The sequence below is a fragment of the Oxyura jamaicensis genome, chromosome 6 (assembly GCF_011077185.1).
Source record: "Oxyura jamaicensis isolate SHBP4307 breed ruddy duck chromosome 6, BPBGC_Ojam_1.0, whole genome shotgun sequence".
Classification (NCBI taxonomy): Eukaryota; Metazoa; Chordata; class Aves; order Anseriformes; family Anatidae; genus Oxyura; species Oxyura jamaicensis.
The window spans coordinates 17,596,209-17,621,126 of NC_048898.1; the positions used below are offsets into that span (position 1 = coordinate 17,596,209).

A 24,918-nucleotide genomic window follows, 5' to 3' on the forward strand; every position below is an offset into this window, starting at 1 on the left:
AGACTTAACAGAAAGAGACTTAACAGAAAGAGACTTAACAGAAAGAGCATGAAATCTGCAACCAAGGGCACTGAAAAGTATAGTTGAAAATATATTTTAGTGACAACATTTGTATTTTACCTAACGTTATTTTTAGATGTTATTTTTGTTTTGACCAGACATCCTTTCTATTTACTGAAAATAGTTCCCTCCCCACAACTAGAAAGATATGCATCATCCCCATTTAATAGAAAAACATTTATGTCCCCAGAAATCTCTTTATTAACCATAATAAGATTTTCCTCGTCTCCATGTCTTTATTGGTCAGCCCTAGTCAGATATCAGGCTATCATCATACCAGGCACTGTCAAGAGTTCATAAAAGAAATCTGTCCCTGTGCAAGAATTGCTTGTTCAGGCAGAATGTGGAAAGTGGATAAAAGAGACGAGACCAAGTGTAGTGAGTCCAATACTCGCTACTACAAAGTCTTCATTCTGCTGTGCCTCAGGATGTTTGGGTGGTATTTGAGAAATGTGCCCAGGAGCTTACAATTTGTATCGCACCTAAAGGTTGCTTAAACCTCAGTTTCTGTGTTAAGAGTCTGTTCACCAGTATCTTGACGGGCGAAGGAGCCCAGGGCTCATGAACTGGAGGAAGCCCAGAGGACCTGGCAATGGCATGCCACCACAGCAGGACGTTCCCCTGACTGGGGGCATCATCCAGCTGTGCAGCTCTCCCACACCCCCCCAAAGACTGAGCAAAGAGCCCCTCCTCCATGCTCAGTCACTTTTTAGTCCAGGTGAGAAACTGGGATATTGCTGGAAACAAGCACTTAAAGGATCAGAGATCTCTGCCCTTCCCAATGCATTAAAAAAAGAAGAGAAATTGCACAAAATGAAACAAACACAAATGGAAGTTTTTTAAAACCATTATGGAAGTAGCCAGTTTTTAATGTGTACTAAGCATCCATGTTTCCCAGGGAGCTTTGGAAATCTTTACTAAATTGATCTCTCCCACCCCCTCACCCTCCTTGAATCAACGGAAGGATTTTCTGTGTGTGCATTTTCAGGCACTTATTCTCTTAATTTGCTTTCTGTATCCATTTCAGCATCTTCCTCCTAGACTTTGTCAGTCACTGCCACAGAGATTTAGCAAGGCTGTCTTGTAATCACCGCTGGTGTCATCCTGATTGGAGAAAAATTAAAATTAAAAAAAATTGAGTATAGAAGTCCCTCTTTATAAACTGGCTGCTGCCTTTGTCAGTGGATGGGATATACCCCCACAAGAAAAACACTTTGGAAATATCAAGCCAGATTTCAGCAGGGTTACTGCCAGCTGAAACCATCAAAAGTGAACAGAGAAACAAAGCCCATAATTGCCACCTGAAACAACATTTATCAAGTCCAATGCTTTTCTTTGGAATCCCAATGAGTAATTGATCAGGGCTCTATCCCACAGAGTGGCACAGAAAGTCAGCATGAACAAGAGAAACCAATACTGTTGTGTTCAGGTTTTACATCCCTGGTATTTGTGTAGTGTTCCCTCCCATACAGAAAGGGAACGGGCAGTTAGCCCTGACAAAGGACGTTTTTAAGAAAGCCACAAATATGGTCATTTTGGTCTAGAGAAGTACTACAGAGAACATCCTGAGACAGAAATTTTACTCCCTTTGAATATTTTGTGATAACCGGTATAAAGGCATTTCCACTTCTCAGAGGAATGAATATTCCATACAGACCCTCGAAGACTGATCATTAATCAACATGACAGACACTGACAGTGTCAATTAGAAGAAAGGGCCCTCATTACAGAATGAGACGTCCCGTGGGGACTGATAAGCACAGGGCTTTTGTGCCATTTGCACTAGGGGAGACCCAGAGACCTTATACAACAAATTATAAAATCCAGCTTTTCAGCCCTAATAGAAAACATGGCTTTTTACTAGGGGAGGATCCTTTGTCCAGTGCTGAGATTCAAGCACCAAGAAATACAGTAAGATTTGACAAGGTTCAGTTTATTAACTTATCTCACCACAGCATGGACCAGGCCTTCATTTGGGGTAAGTCAACTTAAAATAAATAAAATCACAACTTCTTGGACTTACATGGCACTAGTTTTAGGCACTAGATAGTAAAGGACAGCAGAAAAGAGAAAATGGCATAGCATGGGAAATGTGTAACAGGGAGAATTGAATGCATCTAGATTCATTTAGGAGATCATGAAGAACACATGAAAAGCCTAGAGCAGTCTCTCATCAGGTTTGGCTTTGCCCACGTCACATTTTTCTGGGCAAGTTAAGAATGCACATGATGGCTAAGAGCCATTATATCAAGATGCTGCTCACCACAATCATGCTGGAGAGAGACTGTCCTGCAATCCGCTTGAATTCAGCCTTGATGAGATTTAAGTCAACTTCACTTCGAGAAACAATCACCCTTATAAGGGTCCCATCGCGGGTGCCAGCCCCCTGAAATAACACATACATCAGTCTGGAGTGTTAGTGGGCATTCAAAGGATAAGCTGTTGCAAACTGGTCTGCGACTGGGTGAGTTAGCTTTCAGACATCACTTGGCACACATTCTGCAGCAATCTGCTTTTCCTTCTGAAGATGCAACATCCCCACCTCCAAGGGCCACTGTCCTTACCACATAACTTCTGTCTAAGAGTTCCATGAGCCTTTACACATGTCAAATGCAAAAGCACTTACAGGCTTGAAAGAGGGCACTAAAAACGTACTGCCCTTCTGCAGCAGCACCCATACAACCAGTATTGTGCAGGCACCTGCCTTCAACCAGTATTGTTTGATCAGTCACAGGAAAATAAAATTCACTTCAATAACAAAAACCTTTGGGGGATAAGAAAATAAACAATCATCTCAGCCTTTCACCAAGTCGGGAGAGCTGACATATTTTATATATCAGTTAAAAATTATAGGGACACAGTTTGCAGTTGTCTTACATATCGCCATTTGGAACTTTTTTGTTGTTGTTTTGACTGTTTTATTAAGAGAATGGCTTCCTAAAAAGAAAATATCATGGCCCAGTCCATTAAGTTAACATTATGGGCAAAATCCCACTGTGACAAACCTCCTCAAAAAGCTTCTTCCAGAAGTTGGCAGAAGCCAGACTGCAGTAAAGTCCAGTATGGAAAAAAAAAAAAAAAAAAAAAAGTACACTGCAATAAATGCCTTACCTTTAAAGCATGGTATAGCCTCTCTGCAAAGTAGCAATGGATGTTCCTCGTGCATTTCACTAGGCGTATAAAAAGACACAGTAAGAATCAATGATAATTGGTGTGCAGGGCAGCAGCCTCAACAGATTCAGCTTTTCCTTTCATTCAGTCTGCCCCTAGGACACGAACTAAGTATCCTTTACTTCCTACCACAGATCTTTATAAAGTAGATCCATCCCATAACAGTCAACTGCTGCAGGAGGAAAGACAACAAACTCAGGCAAAAGAAAGAGAAATGGGACACTTACCAATAGCCAGCATAGCATCCTCTAGTGAGCCACTAGTCTCGCTTTTGATGGTGTCTTCTATGCTTTTACCAGCAAGTTTCTGGTATTCTTCAAACACTGTTTGAAACACAAAGCACTTTGAATTTTCACCAAGCAACTGCTCAGGCATTTTGTGCCCAATATTCACAGGTATTGCTTGTGTGGTGATATGAAAATGAACATCCCACTAAAGCAATGACCACATTAGAAGCAACTTCAGTAAGCTTTAGTCAAGCCCAGAAATCAGCTACAAAAAACAGCTTCACAAAAACCTATCCCCAAGAAAGAAGTATCTGTATGTACAAGAGCGACTAACTGAACAGAAGGGGGTTAATTCCCTGTCTTCATTTTTAAGAGCAAGTTCAGTCAACCTCACATTCATTTGGAAATCTGTTTCTTCATCACTGCATTTAACCACACAAATGAAGCAGGCTACAGAAGGATAAGCATAACTATCATTTGGCCTTGTACTTGTTGCTGTCACTAGCTTCAGGAGCCAAAATAGAATCAAATTAAGTCTAGAACTATGCTCATGGCCCTTGGACATTTAAATGATGACAACAGTTTGGGAAAACTTATCTCAACCACAATTTAAAAGCAACTCAGAAAAAACAAAAAAAAACAAAAAACAAACAAAAACAAACAAACAAACAAACAAAAAAAACCATAGTAAACAGATGCAGATCCCAAGTTATATAAACTCCCACATAAAATATCAGCAGAGTCGTCGTTCCCTTTATATACTCTGAATACAGATTCTGGTTCCAAATTACAGATCCCTGTTTTGATTCCTAGCTTTTACACTAACAAAGAAGAAATCCTGCTATGTAACACAATGAATATCATACTGAAGTTTGCACAGCATTCAGGACCATATCCCTAAAACATTAACACTCAGATATTTTGGTGAAAGGCACTACTACAAAACACACAAATGGATACAAACCTTCTCAACTCAGACCTATTCTCCATATTAAAAATAAATAAATAGTTGCAACAAATACATGTAAGTTCTTAAAAATAAACTATTACAATCTGCTTTAGTGCAGAGGAAATCAGATTCATTTCCTTGATAATTTAGTCCCAAATATCGGTTACATCCAGACCAACTGCTGCAATTCAGTTCTTAAAGACAGACACGACCAAAGACTAGAGTCAGCTTTTTTCTTTTGTTTGTTTCTAAGTGCTGTTGGGAGATTAAGTTTAAAAACACAAGGGGGAGCTGGCCCCCAAGGGCCTTGGAAATTGTCTCCAAAAATTTCAGCTTGAAAAGGTTCAGGCATACCTAGGTCATCAAAAGCTAAATTTATCAAGTGAGCTCCAGTAAATTCACACACTACTTGATGTGCTTAGATCCAGCCAACATAACAAAATCTGTTAGTTGGAGCCTTGGACTGCCTCAGAAGTCTTGAGATGACAAGGCCAGGTCTCTGCTGCCTTGGGGAGCTGCGGGCTCCCTTAGCTGGAGCTGGGTTATCATCTCCCTTCCCAAGCAGCTCCAATGCTCTCAGAAGAACCTAGGCCAAAGCTGGAAGACTCTCTCTGTGGTTCTCCAGCACTGGCTTTGTCAGTGATTTTTTTCCCAAAGAAACCCATGTCCAAGGAGTCACGAGCCTGTCAACTGCAAGCTTCTACCCAGTTAGGAAGGGACTCTCTCCCCCTAGGCTTATAAAAATAGCTATACCATCTAGCCATCACTGCTGTATCAGGGTTCCTATATATGCAGTCTGATTTTCAGTTGCACTAAGTCTTCATAAGCTTCAAAGCTGCTGGCAGCTTTTGGGCATTGATTGGGCAAGGATTAGTAGGCAGACTTAGGTGTTTATTTCTGATCACCTGAGCTTTGACATTTGTATTCCTGCCTCTTCTTTTTGGCTAAGATGATTTGTCTTTTCAGATGCTTAGGAATTTGGACTGCTTTGTACCTTTCATCAAGTGCGTGGCACTCCTCGTGCACAGGATGGTGATGAACTGTATCTCATCGGTGCCCCGTATCTTCTCCCCAGCAGCATAGAGAGTCTGAAATTTAACACACTATTGTTAGATTTTCTGTGCATGCAGCTGGTAAAGAACAGTATTTGGCTTGAGGTACTGCTTGGGTAACAGGTCTCAAAGTAACCTCAAGTACTGTATGAACTAGACTCTGCTAGAATAGTTGACTGCATAGACCCTTGATCATGTCTTCTAGTGAAATCGGGGCAGTCACTACCTCCACCCTTTCCATCCCTCCTGAAGCAGCTGGAGCAGCCAACAGTGCTATGGAGGTTTCTTCCCTACCCTTCAGCGTCCCACTCCACAATGTCTATATATTTCCACATGTCAAAAGCAGCAGAGCCTGAGCCCACTTCTCATCCTTCCTGTTTGGAAAAGCATGGCTCAACAGTGCAGGCAAAACTGAAGAACTCCAAGCTGCTTCTGCTTCAAGAAGGCCCCTTCCAAAACTGTTATGGCTCCAGCCCCATGCTGACCTGGACTCTGTTACTCAAGGACCCTGAAATTCAAGATAGGTGGGATGCAAGCATATCACTGATCACAGGCATTTGAGAGTACCTCTGCATCCTGGAGAGCCAACGCGGTATCCACATAGAAAGTAGCATTGTCCCTCTCACCCTATGAGAAGAAAGACAGACACCATTTGCTCTCATTAATTATTTTCCATACAAGGATCACAGAGTACGTTCTAGAGAAAGAACAATTCTCCTTCTCAGCTATTTCTGCAGAGTACTCAGACAGTAATATTTTGGACAACACAAGAGCTAACTCCTTGACTGAAATCAGAAATATGAAGTGGAGGGAAGAAGTTGTTAAGTTATTCCACTTCTCGGCAGGAAAAATGAGAAAATTCAATAGGGTAAATAAATCCAAATGTGCTCTCAGCATTTAGGTGACAGACTCTAGAATAGTGTTGAATCATTGTTGAGGAGATATTTTTTTTAAAGACCCCTATACAGTGTAGTGACTTTATGTGTATGTAAAAGTGAGATGTTTCCCTGCAGCAGTGCTGACCGTTCCCAGCTCTCTTACTGCTGCTAAGTGAGGGTCTTCCTGCCTTGGTCACATCAAAGCTGAAAACAAAGATCCAGTTCAAATGATGTGTTTGTCACTGTAGTTTGTGGTGATCGTGACTGCATTGTCCCCTCTATTGCACATCTTCTACAAAAAGGAATAGAAAAATGAAGATCTTTGGATCCTCTTTTCTCTTCTCTAACATTACCTGAAGAAGGCAAACTAGAATCTGTTCAAAAAAGCCACTTGTTTCTGATTTTATGTCTTCTTCCAGGTCAGAACCATATTCTACACAAGAGAAAGAGAAGAACAATGGAAGTATTTACTTGGGTGTTATTATCAGGATATCACCCGTCACCTAAGGACATACACAAGTCAAGAAGGTCACTAGCGAAAAACCATGGGCTGAGATCAACATACTCCCTCAGCTGATATCCAGACAGGCACTCCCATGAGACAGTGTACCACTAGCTCCAACGACAAAGACATAAACCCATGGCTAATGTTAGAGATGTAGTTTGAGGGACCAAAGAGCTGTGAAATAGTCATAGATTTTTTTTGATAGATTCCCATTTACAGCACATTTAAGGGAGAGAAAAAGCCAAGTGTACAGCTGTAGCTTTATTTGCCTTCTGACAATGGTTGAGCTTGGCACCACAGACTAAACTCGTGATTTGCTGGTCTTTTCCTCTGACTGGAAGAAAGCTAGAGAGGGATTTTCAAATTCACTGAGCACAGCCACATTCTGTTTGCCAGGCTGAAGGCAGAGTTAGGCTGCACCTTCTTGCTTCTACAATCCCCTTTTCCTGCTGGCAGTGCTAGCTGGTAACACCATTCCCGCTGTGCAGTCAGGCAGTGGCACATTGCTCTGACCACACAAACCAGAGCCCCAGGCAATTTACCTTCTTTGTATGCCTTGATTATCTCTCTGATCTGCGTCTTTGTTCGTGATGCCAGGATCTCTATGATAACACCTTCACTTGTTCCTACACCCTTTGATGGAAAACATAGTGGAAAAAAAAAGGTAGAGAAAGATATCTAGTCATGCAGTGAAATTTACTGCTGGAGAAGTATGGTTAAATGAGGAGTCTGATGGCAGCAAAGGGTCAGGCTGTGTGCTGAGCTGTGAGAAACTGTCAAGATGAAAGCTGGAGACACAAAGCACATTTGTTTTGTGTGGATTCATTTACTGAGATGACCAATTTGTAAAGGTTGCTTGTATATAACCCTGCACTTCTGCAACCCATTTTTGGATCTGAATCTTCAGTGGACAGTATCAGAGGGATGTGGGGGACACTAATGCATGTCTAGTCAGTACTTTGTACCATTAAAAAAAATACTATATCAACAGGTAGGATCCCAGCCAACCCCAGCTTGGCCCTTGCACCAACACTCATTGATCTCTTTGATTTCTTAAAGGTTTCATTGCTCAGGTGGGGTGTCAGGACAGCAACTTTGGCCCAAGGTCATTGAGCTCCATTCACAAGATGCACTACAGAAAGTAGTGAAGAGATTCTAGAGCTACATGCTAGAAATTCATCTGTGGATGCTCATCTGTTGCCAAAACCAAGTTTAGATCCACTGTTAACCTTCCCCAGGCTTTGAGACACATATGTACAGAAACTCATACACATATTACATATAAATATTACAGCAGCATTTCCCCCCAACATACACTGATAGCACAACTAAATATTTCTCAAAGGGTACTGTTAATAACAAACTTAATAATCACCCACTAGCCCAGTTACTATCACTTTTCATTAATAGGCAAAGTTACAGGAAATGAACATTGGACCTATGCTACTAAAATAGCAGCATGCAGTTTGCTTACCTTCATGGCATCATAGAGCTCCTTTGCATCATACTTGAACGGGGGGTACATGAGAGCCACAATGAGCCTCTCGAAGTCGCCGCTCAGTTCAGACTTCAGGCTTTCAATCAGATCCTGTTGAACATCACCATGCTCACATAAAAAGCCTCAAAGGTTCTCTTTCCTGCCCAGTGCAGTTTCCATCCCCATGGCCTACAGCTGTGAAGCTGAGTGACATCATTGGGTTGACAGTTTATTAGAAAAGGTCCTGGGGGCTGGAAAAGGCACCTAACTCCAAAATGGGTTTTGTCTAGGTCCTTCCACTTCCTTTGTTCCCCAGTATCAAGCTTTCCCCAGGTAAAGATTTTGCAGCAGAGCAGGGAAGATAAACATCTTCCTCCAACCTGTTATAGACGGGGAGCAGAACCAGAAGCTGAAGGCCTTGAACTAAGTGAAGGATATAGCCAATACCCAAAGCCTACGCATGCACACACACACACGACTTCTGCAGAATCAGGCATGCAGTCTGTTTAAAGACAGGCTTCAAACCTTACTCTCATTATCATACAGTTTTTTTTAGGGTATGCCTCACCCTGTTTTAGTGGGTATATAGAATTAAACCATTCTATTAATTGTTCCATACACATTTGCTTCCCTTTCTTAGGCCCTTTCAAGGCAGTCCCTTTTCCATCATGGTTTGTTGGAGATTCCTGTTTCTATATTGACACAAGATCCTGTATTGCTTTTTGCCAATAACTTTCCTTCTCCCACACTTTTAGATGTTATACTCACACATCTGGCTATACTGTTGCACTGGTGGAAGAGTTTGCAGCCCAAGTTTTTCTAATGAGAGTAAGATTTTATCAAAGACAGAAAGATAGCCACATAAAAACATGGTTGTCAACAACTGCAGTTTGTTTTCATTTTTAGAATTTCCAAATAAGTGTAATGAAAAAAAGTATTTAAATTGAATTTATCACTTAAAAGAACCCCAAACCAGCCTGATAGTTTACTCAAAAGGCTTAGAAAAGTACAACTTTTAGTTATAGCTTCAAAAACAATAAGAAGTTACACTTTAAGTCAAAATGGATTTTTAAAAATATTTCTGGTCAAAATGCCTTTTAGAAAGAAAATTACAATCACTGGGGGAAAACCAATTTATCCCACCATAAATTAATTTCACATATTCACCTCAGGCCTTATAATCCAATATTAACCTGTCTGCAAAAGACCTGCATATTGTTTACACCATGCTTGCAGGATGAACTGTACACCCATTTACTACATCCCACATGCAGTGAAACAGTGACTGAATATGGCTTTGTTTTGGAAGAACCTTTCCAAACTGTCCTTTGAAGGATTTGGCAATCTGTTGACGCTGCATGTTGTTCCTCTTAGTTAGGACATCAATTATAGCTTGTTCATCAGTCCCTATGGAGAACAACAATAAGCCATAAACACAGTGCACAGAATAATAATAATCCCAATTCAAGTAATCAGACAACCTCCCCTAGTTTATTACCTTCATGATGTAGAAATTCAATTATGTCTTGCAGAAATGTTGATTTTGAATTATCCACATAAAAAACCATCATCTCTAGCCACAATTTTCTTCAGGAATGGCTTTTAACTGAACTATAAATGCAACATAGAATTTACACATATGGACAGAGTCAACTCACCAAGCCCTTTCATGGCCTTGTAGAGGGTTTGAGCATCAGGTACGGGGTCAAAGTTTAAAGCACCTGTCACAGACACGCCTTCTGCTTCGCTCTGAAAAATACGAAAAATACAGTACTCCATTGCTGCATTTTGTCAGCTCAAGAAAAGGTATTATGGAAAGTAAAATAATATTATCCACTGCTTACACGTGTGGAAGACAGAAAAGTAGAGGGGTTGGTTCATGTCATTCTGCAAAGCAAAGCTCAGAAGAGAACACAAGTTTTTTCCCTCCACTTTCCTGTGCCAGCCTCTGAGTCCTGGCAGAAAAATGAGGTCAAGCACTGCTGCAGAAGTCATTACGTGCAGGTGGTCTGGCAGAAAAAGCTGAGTAGCCTTTCTTTCCTATTCAAGCCTTTCTGCAATGCTTAAGAGCACGTATGCTGTCATATCATACTGCTATTAAGCGCCACATTTTCCAGTGCTTTGGTACAGGGTGGTTTTATACATAGCCTTTTCAGTTTTGTGGAATACATATGCTCTCACAAACCATTTTTCTGGTTAGCAGCTTTATTCTGCTGCTGCTTCACTCAAGTACAACTGGTTTCACATATGGAAGCACCTCCTCTGGAAGGATTCGGGCCAAGAGGCTACTTTGAAGGAACAGATCCATCTGGACAAGTGCAGTTAAAATGTTCTCCTCCCCTGAGCTGAGAGCCAACTACACAGGAACCCTCCAGATAGATCTGTAAGACACAGCCAGCACCAGAGTAACAGGGCAGAAAGACACACTGGGACTTAGTCCAGTCACCATAAGGTAGTGAGGCCATCAACCAGAACCCAGACGTGAGAGCATCTGTTTAACCAAAGCTGTCAGGCAAGGGAATTGGCTTGAATACACCAACATCTCTAACAATAATGTCCTATCAACAGGGAAGCCTGTGAATGGTTAGTCATAAAGTCATCACCACTTAATTCCAATAACTGCAGTTTTCTCTTCCTTAGCAGCAGAGAGATTTAAGCTTCCCCAGGAAACAGCTGTATTCTCATAAATGGACTAGTAGGGATATGATTAATATTGAACTAATGATATCAGGATGACCTGATGGATTTTCTAAGGGGGTGGCCTCACAGTCAGGTAAAAAGCACCTTCAATGCAGAGCTGACAGACCAGAAGTAATCACTAAGGCTGTCCAATATAACTCGCATAATATAGACCTCCAAGTGCCACCCAGCAGGCTCCTGCTCTGTTGCAAATTCCCTTTGCTCCTATTTCCTTTGTGGCAGAGGGATCTTCCCCCTCTTCTCATTGTGTCCTTCCAGGTAATTCACGTCCTCCCCAGAGGAAAATCCTCCCCAGAGCTAACCTTCAAGAAATCTTTGCCAGGTAGAAAGGTTTGTGGAAACTCCCTTCAGGACCTGCATTGCTGGCATTTTTAATCTTTAAAGAGAGTCTGGAAGATTAATGACATGATCCTGAGCACGCAGCCAAGAAACACTAGGCTTAACCCAGCACCACAGCTGAGGCATAGCCATGCCACAATTCACAGATACTCAGGCTGGCTCAGGGCAAGCTCGTTCAGGTGTTCTTGTCCAGTGCTCTACTGGTAGACATAGCTGGCAGGTGTTTTTATGGCAGCCAAGCTCTGGGAACAGTATCAAGCAACCAGAAAATGATGAGCTTCAATAGAAGCAGTATGTTCAGCAGACTGCAAGATCTGGAAGAACTTGTGTTTGCTGAAGTTTGCTTTGCAGCCAGCACAGAGACAGAATCCTGTGCCACCGCACCCTGCTCGGGGTAGGGAGAGCAGCTGAGGAAGGAACAGGACAACAACAGGAAATGTCACTAGACAGAGCCACCCCCAAGGGCTTGCCATCAGCCTAGAACAGGAGGCCTGGCCAGGCTGTTGGCAGGATCAGAGCAAGTACTCTTTTTCTGCTTCCCTGTGAAGTCGGCCAGTACCAGCAAAACTTCCCCAGAAAGCAGGATACACTCATCTGTCTGACTTTGCTCTGAAATAGATGGACAGTCCTCTCTAGCTGCACTCAAAGGCTCACATGAAAGAAATGCTCTGGAACCATGCCTGGTGACTCAGGGTAAGAGGGAGTGCAAAAGCTCAGCTTTCATTTGGAGGCAGCGGTAACAAGTCAAACAATGGCCCTTTTTGGTATTAATTACAAGGAACACGGCCCATCCTCGTTCAAGTAGCTTACTCATGACTCACTCATAGGCTTGATTCTCTGTGTTCCAGCACAGGTACAATCACAATCAGTTTCCAGAGAAACACTATTCAGTTTGGTCTTGTTTTCCAGATGAATTGATGCTATAATTACCTAACTGAAACTACTCAAAGCATCCATGCAAATCTCCTGGTAAGATGAATAACTGGTGAAAAAGCAATGTAATCTGTGTACCCTGCAGCTGATGATGTGAAAAACATTTTACCTATAAATGAAGGGTAAGTGGATTAAAAATATATCAAAAATATATCCTATCAAAATATTTTCTAACCTAAGGAGTAGTTTATCCAAAAACCTGAAACGTGGGTGACAGGTGGGGTTACTATTTTTCAGTGGAAAGTTTCTGAAAGAGTTTCACATTTTTCATAGTTTGCATTTTAGTTGTATTTTTATGAAGGATTTTGAAAAGCTATTCATTTATTTTTAACTACTCCTCCATTGCCTGCTTGTCTTCATACTTCCACCCCTATAACACCAACAGATAAGAGTCCTCTAGAGCTTTCAGTGGCTTTCCTCCTTTTCTCACCAAGTTTCCAAATGATTTCCAACTTGGAGGGCAGGGGCAACAGATCAGCAGAAAGGGAAAAATTCAAGTGAGAGGTCCTCCAAGCTTTGGAAAAAAAAAATTACTATACTAACTTCCAAAAGGGTGGTGACAGGGCAGGGAAAGAGGGTTTTTCCACCAGTACTCCAACACGTCATTCTCCAGCAGCTTTCTTCTTAGCCTTGACTTATAGATATCTGGAGATAAAGTCCCCAGGGAAACATAGCCCTCCACAGAAGCTAATATGAGAGCTGCCACTGAGCTGTATGTGGAGGCTGCTTCAGTGCACCCCACAACTCCCAAAGCCACAAGAGCTTAGAAGAGAACAAACAGCATTTCTGGCTCCTAGCAGACAGGCAGGGCATCCAAGTCCACATCGTTGCAGCAATTTTCAAAACCCACCAAAGAAAGACACTGTGGCTTGACAAACCATACCTCCCTCCGTGACTACAGCCTGCCAGCATGCTGGGGACAGGCCAGTGCCCTGAACCCACTGCCAGAGGTGAAGGAGAGGACAAGGATCCCACAGCTTTCATACCTAATGCAGACCTCTGCTGTGCAGCTTTGCTGATCCCCGGTACCATATCCCCATGTACACATAATCATCCCTCTGCACCACTCAACTGAAGGGCCAGGGAGAGTCTGGTCTTCTTAAAGCCAGCATGCATGTTAACACCACCTTTAATTAAGGTTATGGAAGTGCTGAAAACTATTTTATAGTCAGAAAATCAGTAAACAGGTTTGGCTGATGTTTAAAGGGAAACATTTCATTCCCACACAGTGCCTGAGAGAGCTTACAAGTTAACTTATTATAGTGCCAAAGAAGCGAAGGTGTCTTCACTATTTCCTCTACTTACCCAAGCCTTCCACCATGCCATCTCAGTGTTGGTAGTGATACCTGGGCCTGCTGAAGAAGAAAACCACACACATCACACCTCACAGTTAGGGAATCTGAGATTTGAAGAGGGTGGGGGAAAAGAGGATTTTTTTTTTTTTTTTTTAATAGACTTACCACAAGAAAATTAGAATAACTGTGTTCCTCTGCAGGCTTATTCCCTCTGGAAGCAGCAGAATGTAACTGGACTCTGTGCTGAGAACTGGCAGGTATAACCCATCCTTATCTACAAATTCCATGGGGCAACGCCCGCAGACACTGCTCAACCTGTTTTGCACGTATGATCTCACAGGGAGAGATTGAGTTGCTTAATAAACCAGGCTTCCCCTGTGAGGAGCCCTATATTCAACCTCCGTTGACTAATGCTCATTGTAATTTTTCCACTGCTTCTCCCCCACACCCTAACCCGCTAACATTTTAGCCTCTGGCACTGACACAACGTGCAAATTAAAGCCAGGTAATTTCTTGGCATTAAACTCCACTGAGACCCAGTGAGTTCTGCTACAATGAAATAAACCACTCTCACGTTATTAAGGACTCTTTCTATTTCTACCAATCTGGATGACACCAAAACAGGACTCTCAAAACTTAAACGCTCACCTACATCCCTTCCTTCATAAAAGCCTATAAAAAAACACCACTAAGTCAACAGCCAAATACGTCCTATATCTCATAGCAAAGCTCAGTACAGCAGCAGACTGTACACTGACTTAGGAGGTCTCTCCCTGTCACGTAACCTGGACTCACACAGCATGAGCAAGAAGCATCTCAAGGCTAACAAAGAACCAGCACGTTTCAGGCTAACCTCTCTCAGCAATGTCAGTTCCAGGAAGGTTACTGTAAGGCTTGCTATTACACGTTAAGGCTTGGTGCAGTGTGAATATTTTTTCCTTTTTGTGTTCATAGTAAGAGCCAAAAGGCTCTTAATACTTAAATTCGGAGAAGTGTTTCTGTGAAACCAGCTGAAATATCTTATGGCTATAGCAATATTTTCCTGTCTAGACTTCTGTCAGAACCCATGGTGCCAGTATTATTTATTTGTTTTTAAATGGAAAGCTGCCCTGATGAAAACATTCCCATCAGCTATATCATAACCCTTGCTATAGAGGAACTTTGTCCCCTCTCATATTTACAAGCCCACATGGGACGCTGGGTAATCACCAAAACATGGGCCTCTCTTACTTCCTTCCCACATGCTGTTATTTCACTTAACCCAGCCGGGTCCCCCTGGCCTGGGAAGCTGCTCTGGTTATTCCCACTGGAATGAGCTCTGCCAACTCCTGCTGCCTCAAACCCATCCATCACACAGGGAGGGCAAGTCATGGAGGATGAGGCATTGTCCTTGGCATAGAAAGTGTGCAACTAGGGTCCACACCAGCTTGGTTTCTAGTTATGTTGAAGAAGCAGGGTCATCAACAGCACACAGCAAGGAGGGTTCATGAGTGGTCCTTCATTCCCCCTCCTTCTCAGGGAAGGGTGGTCAGAGCAGGATAGATTTGCTTTTGCTGGATCCCAAAGCTGTGCCTGGCTGCTTACATATGCCTTTTCCCCATGTTGGGACTTAATTAGGTCAGCTTGCCATGAAGGTCAGCTTTCTTGAGGACTCCATGGACAAAGAAACCCTTCTAGACAGAAAGTCACAGAGCTGGAGCTAACAGCTGTAGGTCACAGAGGGGAGCAGAAACCCAACCAGACAGAAAACAGGAGAAAGTCCAAGCAGTCTTTTTTTGCCAGCACAAAATAAAAAGGCTGTAAATGGACAGTAGAGGGAACTTTAACAGGGAAACGAGAATTTAATGCAGGAACACAGTGGCCATATTTTAAGAAATCAGTATGAATGGGCTAGGTAACTCAGGGGAAACTGAACCCTGAGCAATCCCTCTTCAGGTATGGTGCTACTGCTCTGAATTGATTCCTGCTCTTCATTCATCATAGTTTATCTTGTTAGTAAGATTTGATCACTTTGTCAGCTGTGAGTTGAAATCTACTGCAGCATTGACTCAGCTCCTAATGGATGCAGCTTAAATGCAGCAAGGCTCAGGGCAGCAATGCACAATCTTCATGCAGATGAGAGCAGTCAGCGCTCTCAGGCCAGCAGAGCAAGAGGCACACACTGCAGTCCAATGCCCCTTTTGCTCGGGCAGATGTTTTGTTTTAAACAGTTCAGGTTAACAGGCTCATCTTCACTACACATCTTGGCCCTCCCTTTGCACACATGTTGTACATGTGAGTGAGCTGGTCTGTGGTTCATGTACTTCACTGTTATGTACCAGAAACACACACACACACCTTTTACAGCAGCGGCATAACCTCACATAGTGCAGTGATTATCCTTAGGATCATGCAAAATTTCAGAAAAGGGTAGAAGACAATGCACAAGTTCTATAGGTTCTCCCAAGCCTCCCTGTCTCACAGACACACAAAGCCTCAGCCCCGAACACCTCAAAGCTTTCAGCAAGTCCCTGCTCCTGCCAGTGTGCCTGGCTGAGTCAGCAGTTGGCACAGCCATCAGCCACCAAAAGTGGTCAGAAATCTCCAGAAGAAGCAGCATACACACCACAACTTGGTTTGGTTTGCGTGTTTTTAGGCCATTCAGTCCAAATCCATTTTCAGCGAGACATAATGAAGAAGCTGCTCTGCACTTAGCTTTCTCTTGACTCTGCACTTGGGACTTTCCAAGCTTGAATCCGGGACATTGGAGCTACTTCAGTACATACCAAGCCAGTGTAAGGAATGCTATAGAAGAATTCACAAGCAGGATTAGATTTTGCTCAACCTTGTTCAAAACCATAAAGACTTGAAGTAGAAAAAAAAAGTGCTGATAGCCTTCAAAAGGTTCATTACTTACATCGCTTCAAGATTGTAGCGGCCAGTAAACTCTGACTGCTCTGTTTTAGGTTGGACAAAAGCAGCTTAAAGGATGCTCTAATTTAGATGGAAGGTAGCAAAAGGCTTCTAGAGTGCTGCCCCTTTCTCCCCTTCCCCATTTGTAGTTAGTAAAGTCTGGCTCTGTGCCTGGAAAGTTTGAGGCCAGAAACTGACCGCTTCGCAACATGAGAGCTTATGCAAAACAGGCTCTCAACTGTCCAGCAGTTTTACTTACCCTATGGCTTTTTGCTGCTACTAGAACTTTCTGCAGCAAGACAAGAACAGAACAGCCCGTTACTAATTTCACCCCCAAATTTGTATTTTTTATTATTATTCTTATTTTTTAAAGCCAGGAGCTTAATCATTCTGGAAACAGCAGACCAAACTCACACTGATACTTGATGCAAGCCAATAATCTGACCAATCATAATATATGACTATGTAAATTTTAGGAAATCAGAGCACACAGCTCAGACCAAGCAGGAGAGAAGTATTCTGCTGCAAAGAAAGAGAAACAACATTCTCCAGCCAGTTTGTAAGTAATACTGCATAGAATGACAGCTCTGATGGGGACTCATTTCAACAAATTGCAGGGTTTTCTTTCATGTGATACCAAACTCTTAATATCTCTTCCAGTCCTATGCTTTCCAGGATGGGTCATTACCTCCTTATTTTTTAGTCTTTTAGTCCCAGACCCACTACTGACAACAATTTGCCCTACCTTCCAGTGATTTACATCAGCCTCTTGCCCCAGCAGTTGCCATGTTTGCAGACCAGTTACACCCCCTCATGGTGCAAACCTAGCCTGTCTCATCATGCAGATTTTAAATCAGTCTGCAAACAACTCCATAAACCAAGCACAAGGTTCTGCTTCTACTACTCCCTTCTTTTTTTTTCCCTTCTCTGTATTGCTACTTAAATAGATACCATCAGCTGACTACCATCAGGGTTAAGAGCGAATGCCCTTACATCTACTAATCAGCTCACTATCACCTGAAATCAGATGATTACATGGAAGGGCTGTGTACATTTGCTAGCAGGCCAATCCAAGCAAAAAGTTATTGTCTGTTTATGAAAGAGGTGTGAGCTGGGGTAAACGAGCAGATGGGAAAGGCAGTAGTTTTCAAAAGGAGAGTATCTGCAATGCAAAAATAAAGTCACTAAAGTCTAAAAAAATTACTACTCACATACCTGGCAGCTCACTGCTCACCCTGCCCTTTCCTCTTGTGCCTTTGAACCATCTTTCAAAGTGAAAATGATCCCAAAATAGCTCTATTTCCATTTGAAAATCACTAGCTCAGCTTCATTTTTCAAGTTTCCTATGTTACCACAAGCAGCTTTGTGCCAAGTACCATAAGAGAAAATCTGTGCCTATATGTTTTGGGGGATGTTCAAGCAGCAACAGTGTAAAATCTCAGGGACTGATTGTGTCAGCACCAGGAGGACGAGCCCCGGGGTCAGTGGGGCAGCCAGTGCCACAGGGGACTGTGCACAGAGCTGTGCGCAGGTTAGCAAAGGGTGTGTCGGCTTCACCTTTGCCACACAGGGCCCCTTCGCTACCGGTGGGACAGCCAGGGTGAGGCACAAACACAAACAAGAGCAGAACACGTCCCCTTGGCTTGCTCTGGCTCTGCTCTGACTCTGGCTGAGCATTTTTCTGCTCATTCCTTTCTTGTGCTAGTGCTGGAGCCAAGGAATTCTTCCCAGTTGCCCTAACAACCATTCCCCACACAAAACAGGCAACTGCTGCTCTTGTTTAACCCCAAAGGCCAACAAAGAAAGTGTCCTCTGAATCAAAATGGGCAAGGGCAGCTCATTTGGGTCTGATGGGGACATGACAGATGCCAGGAGTTCAAACGCCAGCAGTGGGTGTGAGGCAGCATTCAGGAAGCACTGGGTGCTTGTGTGTGAAATATTTTGTGCACGTCCCCAGCCACCTCTACAGGGATTATTTTTTGTATACTCCTTGATGGAACAAGTACAGATGCCCGTACACAATTAAAGACAGTCCTGCTGTCTGAATTAGCCCTGCAATGGAGAAGGATGTACACAGAGCTGCCTAAGGGTGACCCCTCGATGCCACCTGTCGTGCCCCTACTGTCTTGCTTCACTCTGCAGCCGGGATTGAGCCAGCAGCCCCACATCAGGCTCACCCTGATGCTGATCGTGTGGTGCTTTCCCATCAGTAGCAGCTGTGTCTGGATGGCTCAAGAACCACAGAGTTCAAGCATTGTGGAGTAATTGGAGTGATCTATGTTAAGGGAGGTTAAATTTGAAAACAAGAGAACACAGTGTCACTTCTGATTTGTTGGTAAAATTATACATAATCCTACTTTTTCACATCCTCCTCTATAGCTAGATTTTCCTTCAGCTTTGAAGCGGCCCTATTCCAGCTGGCAATACTGAAGACAGCATCCTGGAGCAGACTCCATGAGAGGCTAGTGGGTGAGCTAGGCTATTAGCTTGGCTTGCAATTGCTTGGTGGCACAGTCTCTGAATACTGCAGTACTGCAGGCAGTACTGTGCCTATGCCATAGTATGAAGGGCCCAAAGCCAGTACACTTCAGAACATGCCCCTGTTGAGTTTATAGAAGCAGAGAGCCTATGAGCAAACAGGCTGTTCTGTTAGTTCTAATGGAATTATTATAGTTCTACTGCTAATTAGGGCACTATATTATCATGACAGAAGAAACAGGCATAGACTGATACACTAAAAAAACTATTCTATCATGTGCACTTGTTTTTCTATTTTACTGTGTCACCTGTAAAACCAGTGGGAGCTCTGCCAGTGAATGCTATGAGTGCTGAGCCAGACCTATTGCACCTTGGTTAACTTTGGTCGCCCTCCCACTGTGGCAGAATTTTGACACTGCTGAAGTCAGCATGTCCATGATGCCAGTTACACTGGTGACATTGTGATTGGTATCCAGACCTCTGTTTGTGTACATTCAGGTGTCTTGGTGGAGACAGCACAGGCATTTGTGTCTCACAATCTTGACAAACTAAAACAGAAGCAAGAAGACATAAAGTACCACTTTCCTTTCCCAGAGAAGTGGTGTTCAGTCTCTACTCAAGCACCTGTAATCTTCACTACCTAAGCAGACTACTGGGAACCTTTTACATGAACACAAGTAAATGAGGAAGCAAGACTTTGATAAATGGTTCTGCCTGTCTGAATTTGTCATTCAAGGTATAGACAGGTCACTGAACCAGATCTCACGATACATCTGCCCTCTCACCCAGATGCCAGTTTCTGGGACGCAATGAAGAACACACAACTAGAAATGTGTGTGAGGTGGGGATTGTTTGTTTTCTTAATTTACTGTGAGATTACACAAAGGCTGTTGCTTTCTAAGGGAAACCAACATATTTCACAAAATGTTTTTATAGTAACAAGAACTGAAAACAGGGCAAGTAAGTTTATAATAGAAATGACTTTTGTATTAAAGGCACTAAAATAGCAGCAGTGCTGCTAAAACAGCCAGCTCTCCTTAAACTGAGGGCTGTGGTCTAGCTGTGCTGGTTGGAAAATCTTCCAAATGTTCTATTGTTTCCTTAGAGAGCTCTGCCAAATATAGGTGGTTCATCCTTAGTGTGGAATGAGACCAGCCCCTCTATAATACTGAGATAATTAGAGGCCATGGAGATCAGACCAGAGAGGATGTATTTAGGATCACGGAGAGATCAAGAAATCAAAATAAGTTCTCCCAAGAGCCAGACTCACAGTGCCACAGCATCTCAGTCATGGAATGGTAGGAAGTATCATCTGTGCCTCAACAGACTACCTTGTGCCCCAAACTGTGAGTTATTTTCAGCACTAATTTTTGTCACAAAAATGATAAATGAGGGCTGGATGTTTCAGACACTGAATCATCATCAGCTCATGAACCAGCTCAGTTAGATGCAAGAACAGAAGCAGACTGATGGTCAGGGCTCTTCTGCCTGGAGGATTTTATTGAGCACACATTTCAGGGTTGATTTGTCTCTCTTTGGCAGTGATAGAGCAACCAGGTCACAGCTCACCCGTGAATATGCCTGTATGAAAAGTGCACTGCAGAAAACACTGTGCTGCTGCATTACCAACTTGGCTCTGCATGGAAGCTGCAAAGAGCAGAAGCGTGGCTGAGAAAGGAGCAGCACTGAGGAAGGCAAAGGAAAGAGCCAGGAAAGATGATCTAACCATGACAAGGACTCAGGAAGGAGCTGAGGAGGTACCAGTAGTGGCAGGGGTCTGCGAGCGCTGGAGGGAGGAAAGATGGCAGCACCAAGGTTTGCCCCAAGTTTTCTTCAGCCTACAGTAGAAACAGCACTGAGCAGTGGCACTACCAGGCTGCAATTACCTAGCTGCAGTCCTGCTATTGAACACCCCAGAAATGCTGAACAGTTCCAGGTCCAAGAACTGCACCTCAGTGGAACTCTTAGCCATGAGACCTTTTCTATTGCAGCGATCTACTTTGGTGCAAGATGCATAACAGTAGATGCTGTTAGCTGACAGGCTTAGACAGTCATCTTCTTCTATGCTGGGTACTAGGGAAAGCACCACATTGCTGCCAAAGCTGTGTGGTGTCTTGAGGATTGCTTTTGTTGGGTCAGTCATGTCTCGTTCTGGTCAGAGCCTTTGTGAATCTCAGCAGAGTCTTAGGCAATTCCTATATAAGCAGCAGAAGTCCGGCATTGCATTACAAGTTGATGGTAACCAGGAAACAAATGAAAACTCTTATCCCAGGAGACTTTTACAACGCTCATTTCCAGTTTATGTCGCTGTCAAAAGGCAGCTCTCCCATGCTGTGTGTGTGACCTGACTTACCGCAGGAAGCACATACTTCCAGCACCAGGCTGCTCCCTGCTTGCTGCCCACGCAAACCCCATCCCAGCGCGTGGCATGGGCCTCACGCTCGTGGCAACTGGGGACAGCTCAAGGCCAATGCTGGTCGGTGGTGAGGGTGAAGAGGGCCAGCGGCTGGCAGTAGGGTGGCCGTGGGTTTTACAGGCAGGGAGCTGCTGCTCCTTGGCAGGTCAGGCACGGAGAGCACCGTCACTTTGTGGGTGGTACAGGAGCTGGAACTGCTGGTTTAACCAGGGGTTCCAGAGAAAACTTAGCTTAAAATACATAAAAAAAAAAAAAAAAAAAAAAAAAAAAAAAAACACGCTGACGTCCTGCACTGCTCTGGGAGCTCCTGGCAGGCTGCTCCACCGCAGGCCATCGGCTGTCCAGCCCTGCCCTCCAGCGGCAGCCCGGCCGGGGTCTACCGCAGGTGGGCGAGGAGGAGAAGGGGGACCGGCCCCTCGGGGGCAGGAGGAGGCCCTGGGGGGCTCTCCCTCTGCAGAGGGGCAGGGGAGGTGTGGGGGCAGCCAGAGGCCTCGGTGGGGCTCGGGGGGATGCCAAGCTGTGGTGGCATAGGTACAGCAAACTGGGGATAGTAGCAGCCCTTTCTCCACCCTGCGGTTTGGTAGGGTTCTGCTCAGAGCATTGCCTCCAGGGCAGCTTCAACCACCTCCCTCTTCGTTGTCCGGAAAGACGAGTGGCAACAGAGAATCCTGGGGTCCACAGGCTGCCTACAATGAACGAACAGGCTCCTGGGGCTGACATTTGCCCTCAGTGCACTGCCTGGGCAGCAGCAATCTTGCAGGGGGCAGGTGCTTCCCTGCAAATTGTCCGCCCCGTGCAGCTCTCCAAGATATAGTTGGGAAAGGGGCTGCCGGGGCCAGATCCTGTCAGAGAGACGTCACACACTTGGCTTGGCTGCGAGCACACTGACAGGCTATTTTTGCACTTGTTTCCTGCTGTTGAACTGGGGCTGTTCACAACCAACCAAAACCCTGGCATCCCAGATGTGAGTCGTGTGTATGGCCAGTGCAGGGAGCCTGTCCCAGAGCATTGCCATGCTAAGGTGGGAGCTGCTAAGAGACCCAGAGAGGAAAGCAGGCAGCTGCTGAATTCTGGATGACTCTGCATAGCTGGTGAACCCAAGGGTGCTCAGTCATCTCCTCAGAGCCACCCTTGGCACCAGCAGGCTGCAGATCAGGCTGTTGGGGAGCAGACAACCCCCACACATACACAGCTCAGGAAAAAGAGAAGGACAGGATTCCTGGATGATGTAGGAAACCTACCCTTCAGATACAACTTCCAGGAGACCCTGCCAGAGGCACTGTCTGAGGCCACCCAGGAAACATTCTGCCTGTTCTTCCTGTGGTGATGCTGGGTCCAGATGGGTTAGAGGAAGATGTGTTCCTTTGCTCCTGTGCATGCTAGGGAGGAATATGAGCTATTTGCTATTTTAACCTGTGGGTCACTTCAGCAATGCATAAACCATTAGAGTTGGCAAAAACAGAAGGCTGAGAAGCTCCAGAGCCTGCAGGGAGCTGTCAGTTCTCCCCACCCACTTATTCCCTAGAAGAGGATGAGTGCTGCAAGACACCTGCTAGCTCAGGAGGAGACAGACCTGACTCTGTGGCTGTCCTGGTGGATGGGCTGTCATTCACAATATCTCATACATGGGCTGGAGATGGTGGCACCTGATGACCCGTAGTAGACCCAAGTCTACCATCATGATGGCAATGGCTTTCAAGGTTTATTAATTATGTTCTGAAGGCATCTTTCTGCTGAGGACATTGCAGCATTTCCCAACTGGCAGCAGGCCCAACAGGTGGAGCAGAAATTCAGTAAAGAATAGAAAAGACCTCTAAAGCTGACCAACACTAACTCATATCTCTGGTCAGGTTCACTTCTGCATAAGGTACTCCTCATATACAGGGAAACAGAGGCACAAGGCAGTCACACGTGTGTTTGAGGAGGCTGAGGTGCAACAGATGCTCACATTTTCCCATTGGTTTTGGCTAGCCCAATATGCCTTCGATGACGTAGAGGAATCTTGTTTTCAGCTCAGAGCATCTTCTTCTGTACTGAAATAATGGAGAATAGAAAACACTTTAGTGTGCTTAATATTTTACCTGAACAGTGCACGAGCCGTGATCTCTAAGGAAAGGGTAGCTTTATTTAGTAGCCTGTCAAATGCATGTGTGTTTATTACAAGTGGACGTCTTGAATTCTGTGTTCATCTGTGCCCTCTGTGAAAACTCAGGCAATAAATCCAAACCCCTTTGCCCTCAGAGGGAAAAGTGTACACTCCAGTGCTGTGTGTCTGGGTCATGAGACCTAGGATATTTCTGCAAGTCTGCTCCCAAGAATCATGTCCCTGAGGTTCAGCAGGACATGGGAGAACACTAGCATGGACAAAGGGCAACTCAGCTGCTACATGGCAATGACACACTGGCATGAGAAAAGCTCACTTTGTTGAACTTGGTGAAAAAGACACAGATAGATTTATATAAACACCTTTAATGAAGTATTTATGCATGCATGCCGATGCTGCATCTTGGAAAGTTTAACAGGAAACATTTTTCAATCAATGTGACAGGCAAAATCTTGCAGCAGGATGCCACATTGTTCCCTTTCTTTCAGGGCTTGTAGCTCTTTCGTTTCATCTTTGGGGTCTCACTGGTTCTCATGAGCTGTTGTCAGAAATCAGAGTAGTACTTGGCTAGGAGACTTCCAGCATACCCTGACTTGCAGTGAGATGGGGTTCCTCAGTGTGAAGGAAGGGAGCAACTTAGCTGCAGAAACCGATGAAGCTTGGGATAAGTCCTTACCCCAAGGCCAAAGCACATTCATAAAGATCAGAAAATTTTCAATATGGGCAACATACTCTGCCTGTGGTTTCTTTAGGAATGGGAGCATGGGGAGAATGTGTATTTTTCAGTTACTGGCTCTGATGCTGAAGCCAGTAAAATTCTTGCTGCTGACTTCCACACAGCCACATGTTGGTGTATGTTCACATGTAAATGCCACTCCTGAGACTGTGAAGTATGTTTGATGAAAGGTGCTAAATCAGCATTAGAGACTATTTATAGACAAGCCTGTAACCAAAGCCTTAGACTTAGCCCAGACTGCGGAGAAGTTCAGGTCAAATCTGAATTCTGTTGTCTCAGGCATGCAGAAACCTAACCAGCCACAGCTGCAGCCAGTGTTGGGTTTTTGTTAATGCAGAACAAAAATGCCCAGAGCCTCGGCTCCAGCTTTTGTTTGTGTGATCTCTTTTGAGAGCCCTAGCCTGCTTTTCCCGTAAGAACCAGATGGAAGAACAAAAAAGAGTGAAGGCCACGAAACCATTCTGTCAGCCTGGGGAGCAGAGTGAGGGCAAGCTGGTCTTTGTCAGATACCCTGATGCCATGAGGAGGTGCACAGCTCTAGGCAAAGGATTTCAGCTCCCATAGGGGTGGGGGCACCTGGCTCAGTCACTGTGCAGCTGCCCCCAGCTTTGTCACAATGGCTTCATGCAGCGATCAGGCCCCTAGAAATCAGTGCCCAGAGTTTTTCCAGATGAGGCTCTACTGCACTATGAAGCTGGGCTTAACT

At 44.2% G+C, this 24,918-nt stretch overlaps 1 protein-coding gene across 1 annotated transcript; it reads right to left on the bottom strand.

The window, feature by feature from the left end:
* Positions 1–908: 908 nt before the first annotated feature.
* On the bottom strand, positions 909–13,925 carry ANXA8L1 (annexin A8 like 1). The gene is made up of 13 exons (XM_035330669.1): positions 13,752–13,925; positions 13,597–13,643; positions 9,978–10,068; positions 9,632–9,726; positions 8,317–8,430; positions 7,385–7,475; positions 6,691–6,770; positions 6,027–6,086; positions 5,402–5,495; positions 3,459–3,554; positions 3,172–3,230; positions 2,324–2,446; positions 909–1,164 (listed from the first exon to the last, which is right to left on the bottom strand). The coding sequence occupies exons 2-13, from the start codon at positions 13,615–13,617 to the stop codon at positions 1,108–1,110; spliced, it is 981 nt and encodes a 326-aa protein (XP_035186560.1). The 5' UTR covers positions 13,618–13,643; positions 13,752–13,925; the 3' UTR covers positions 909–1,107.
* Between the last annotated feature and the right edge of the window lie 10,993 nt (positions 13,926–24,918).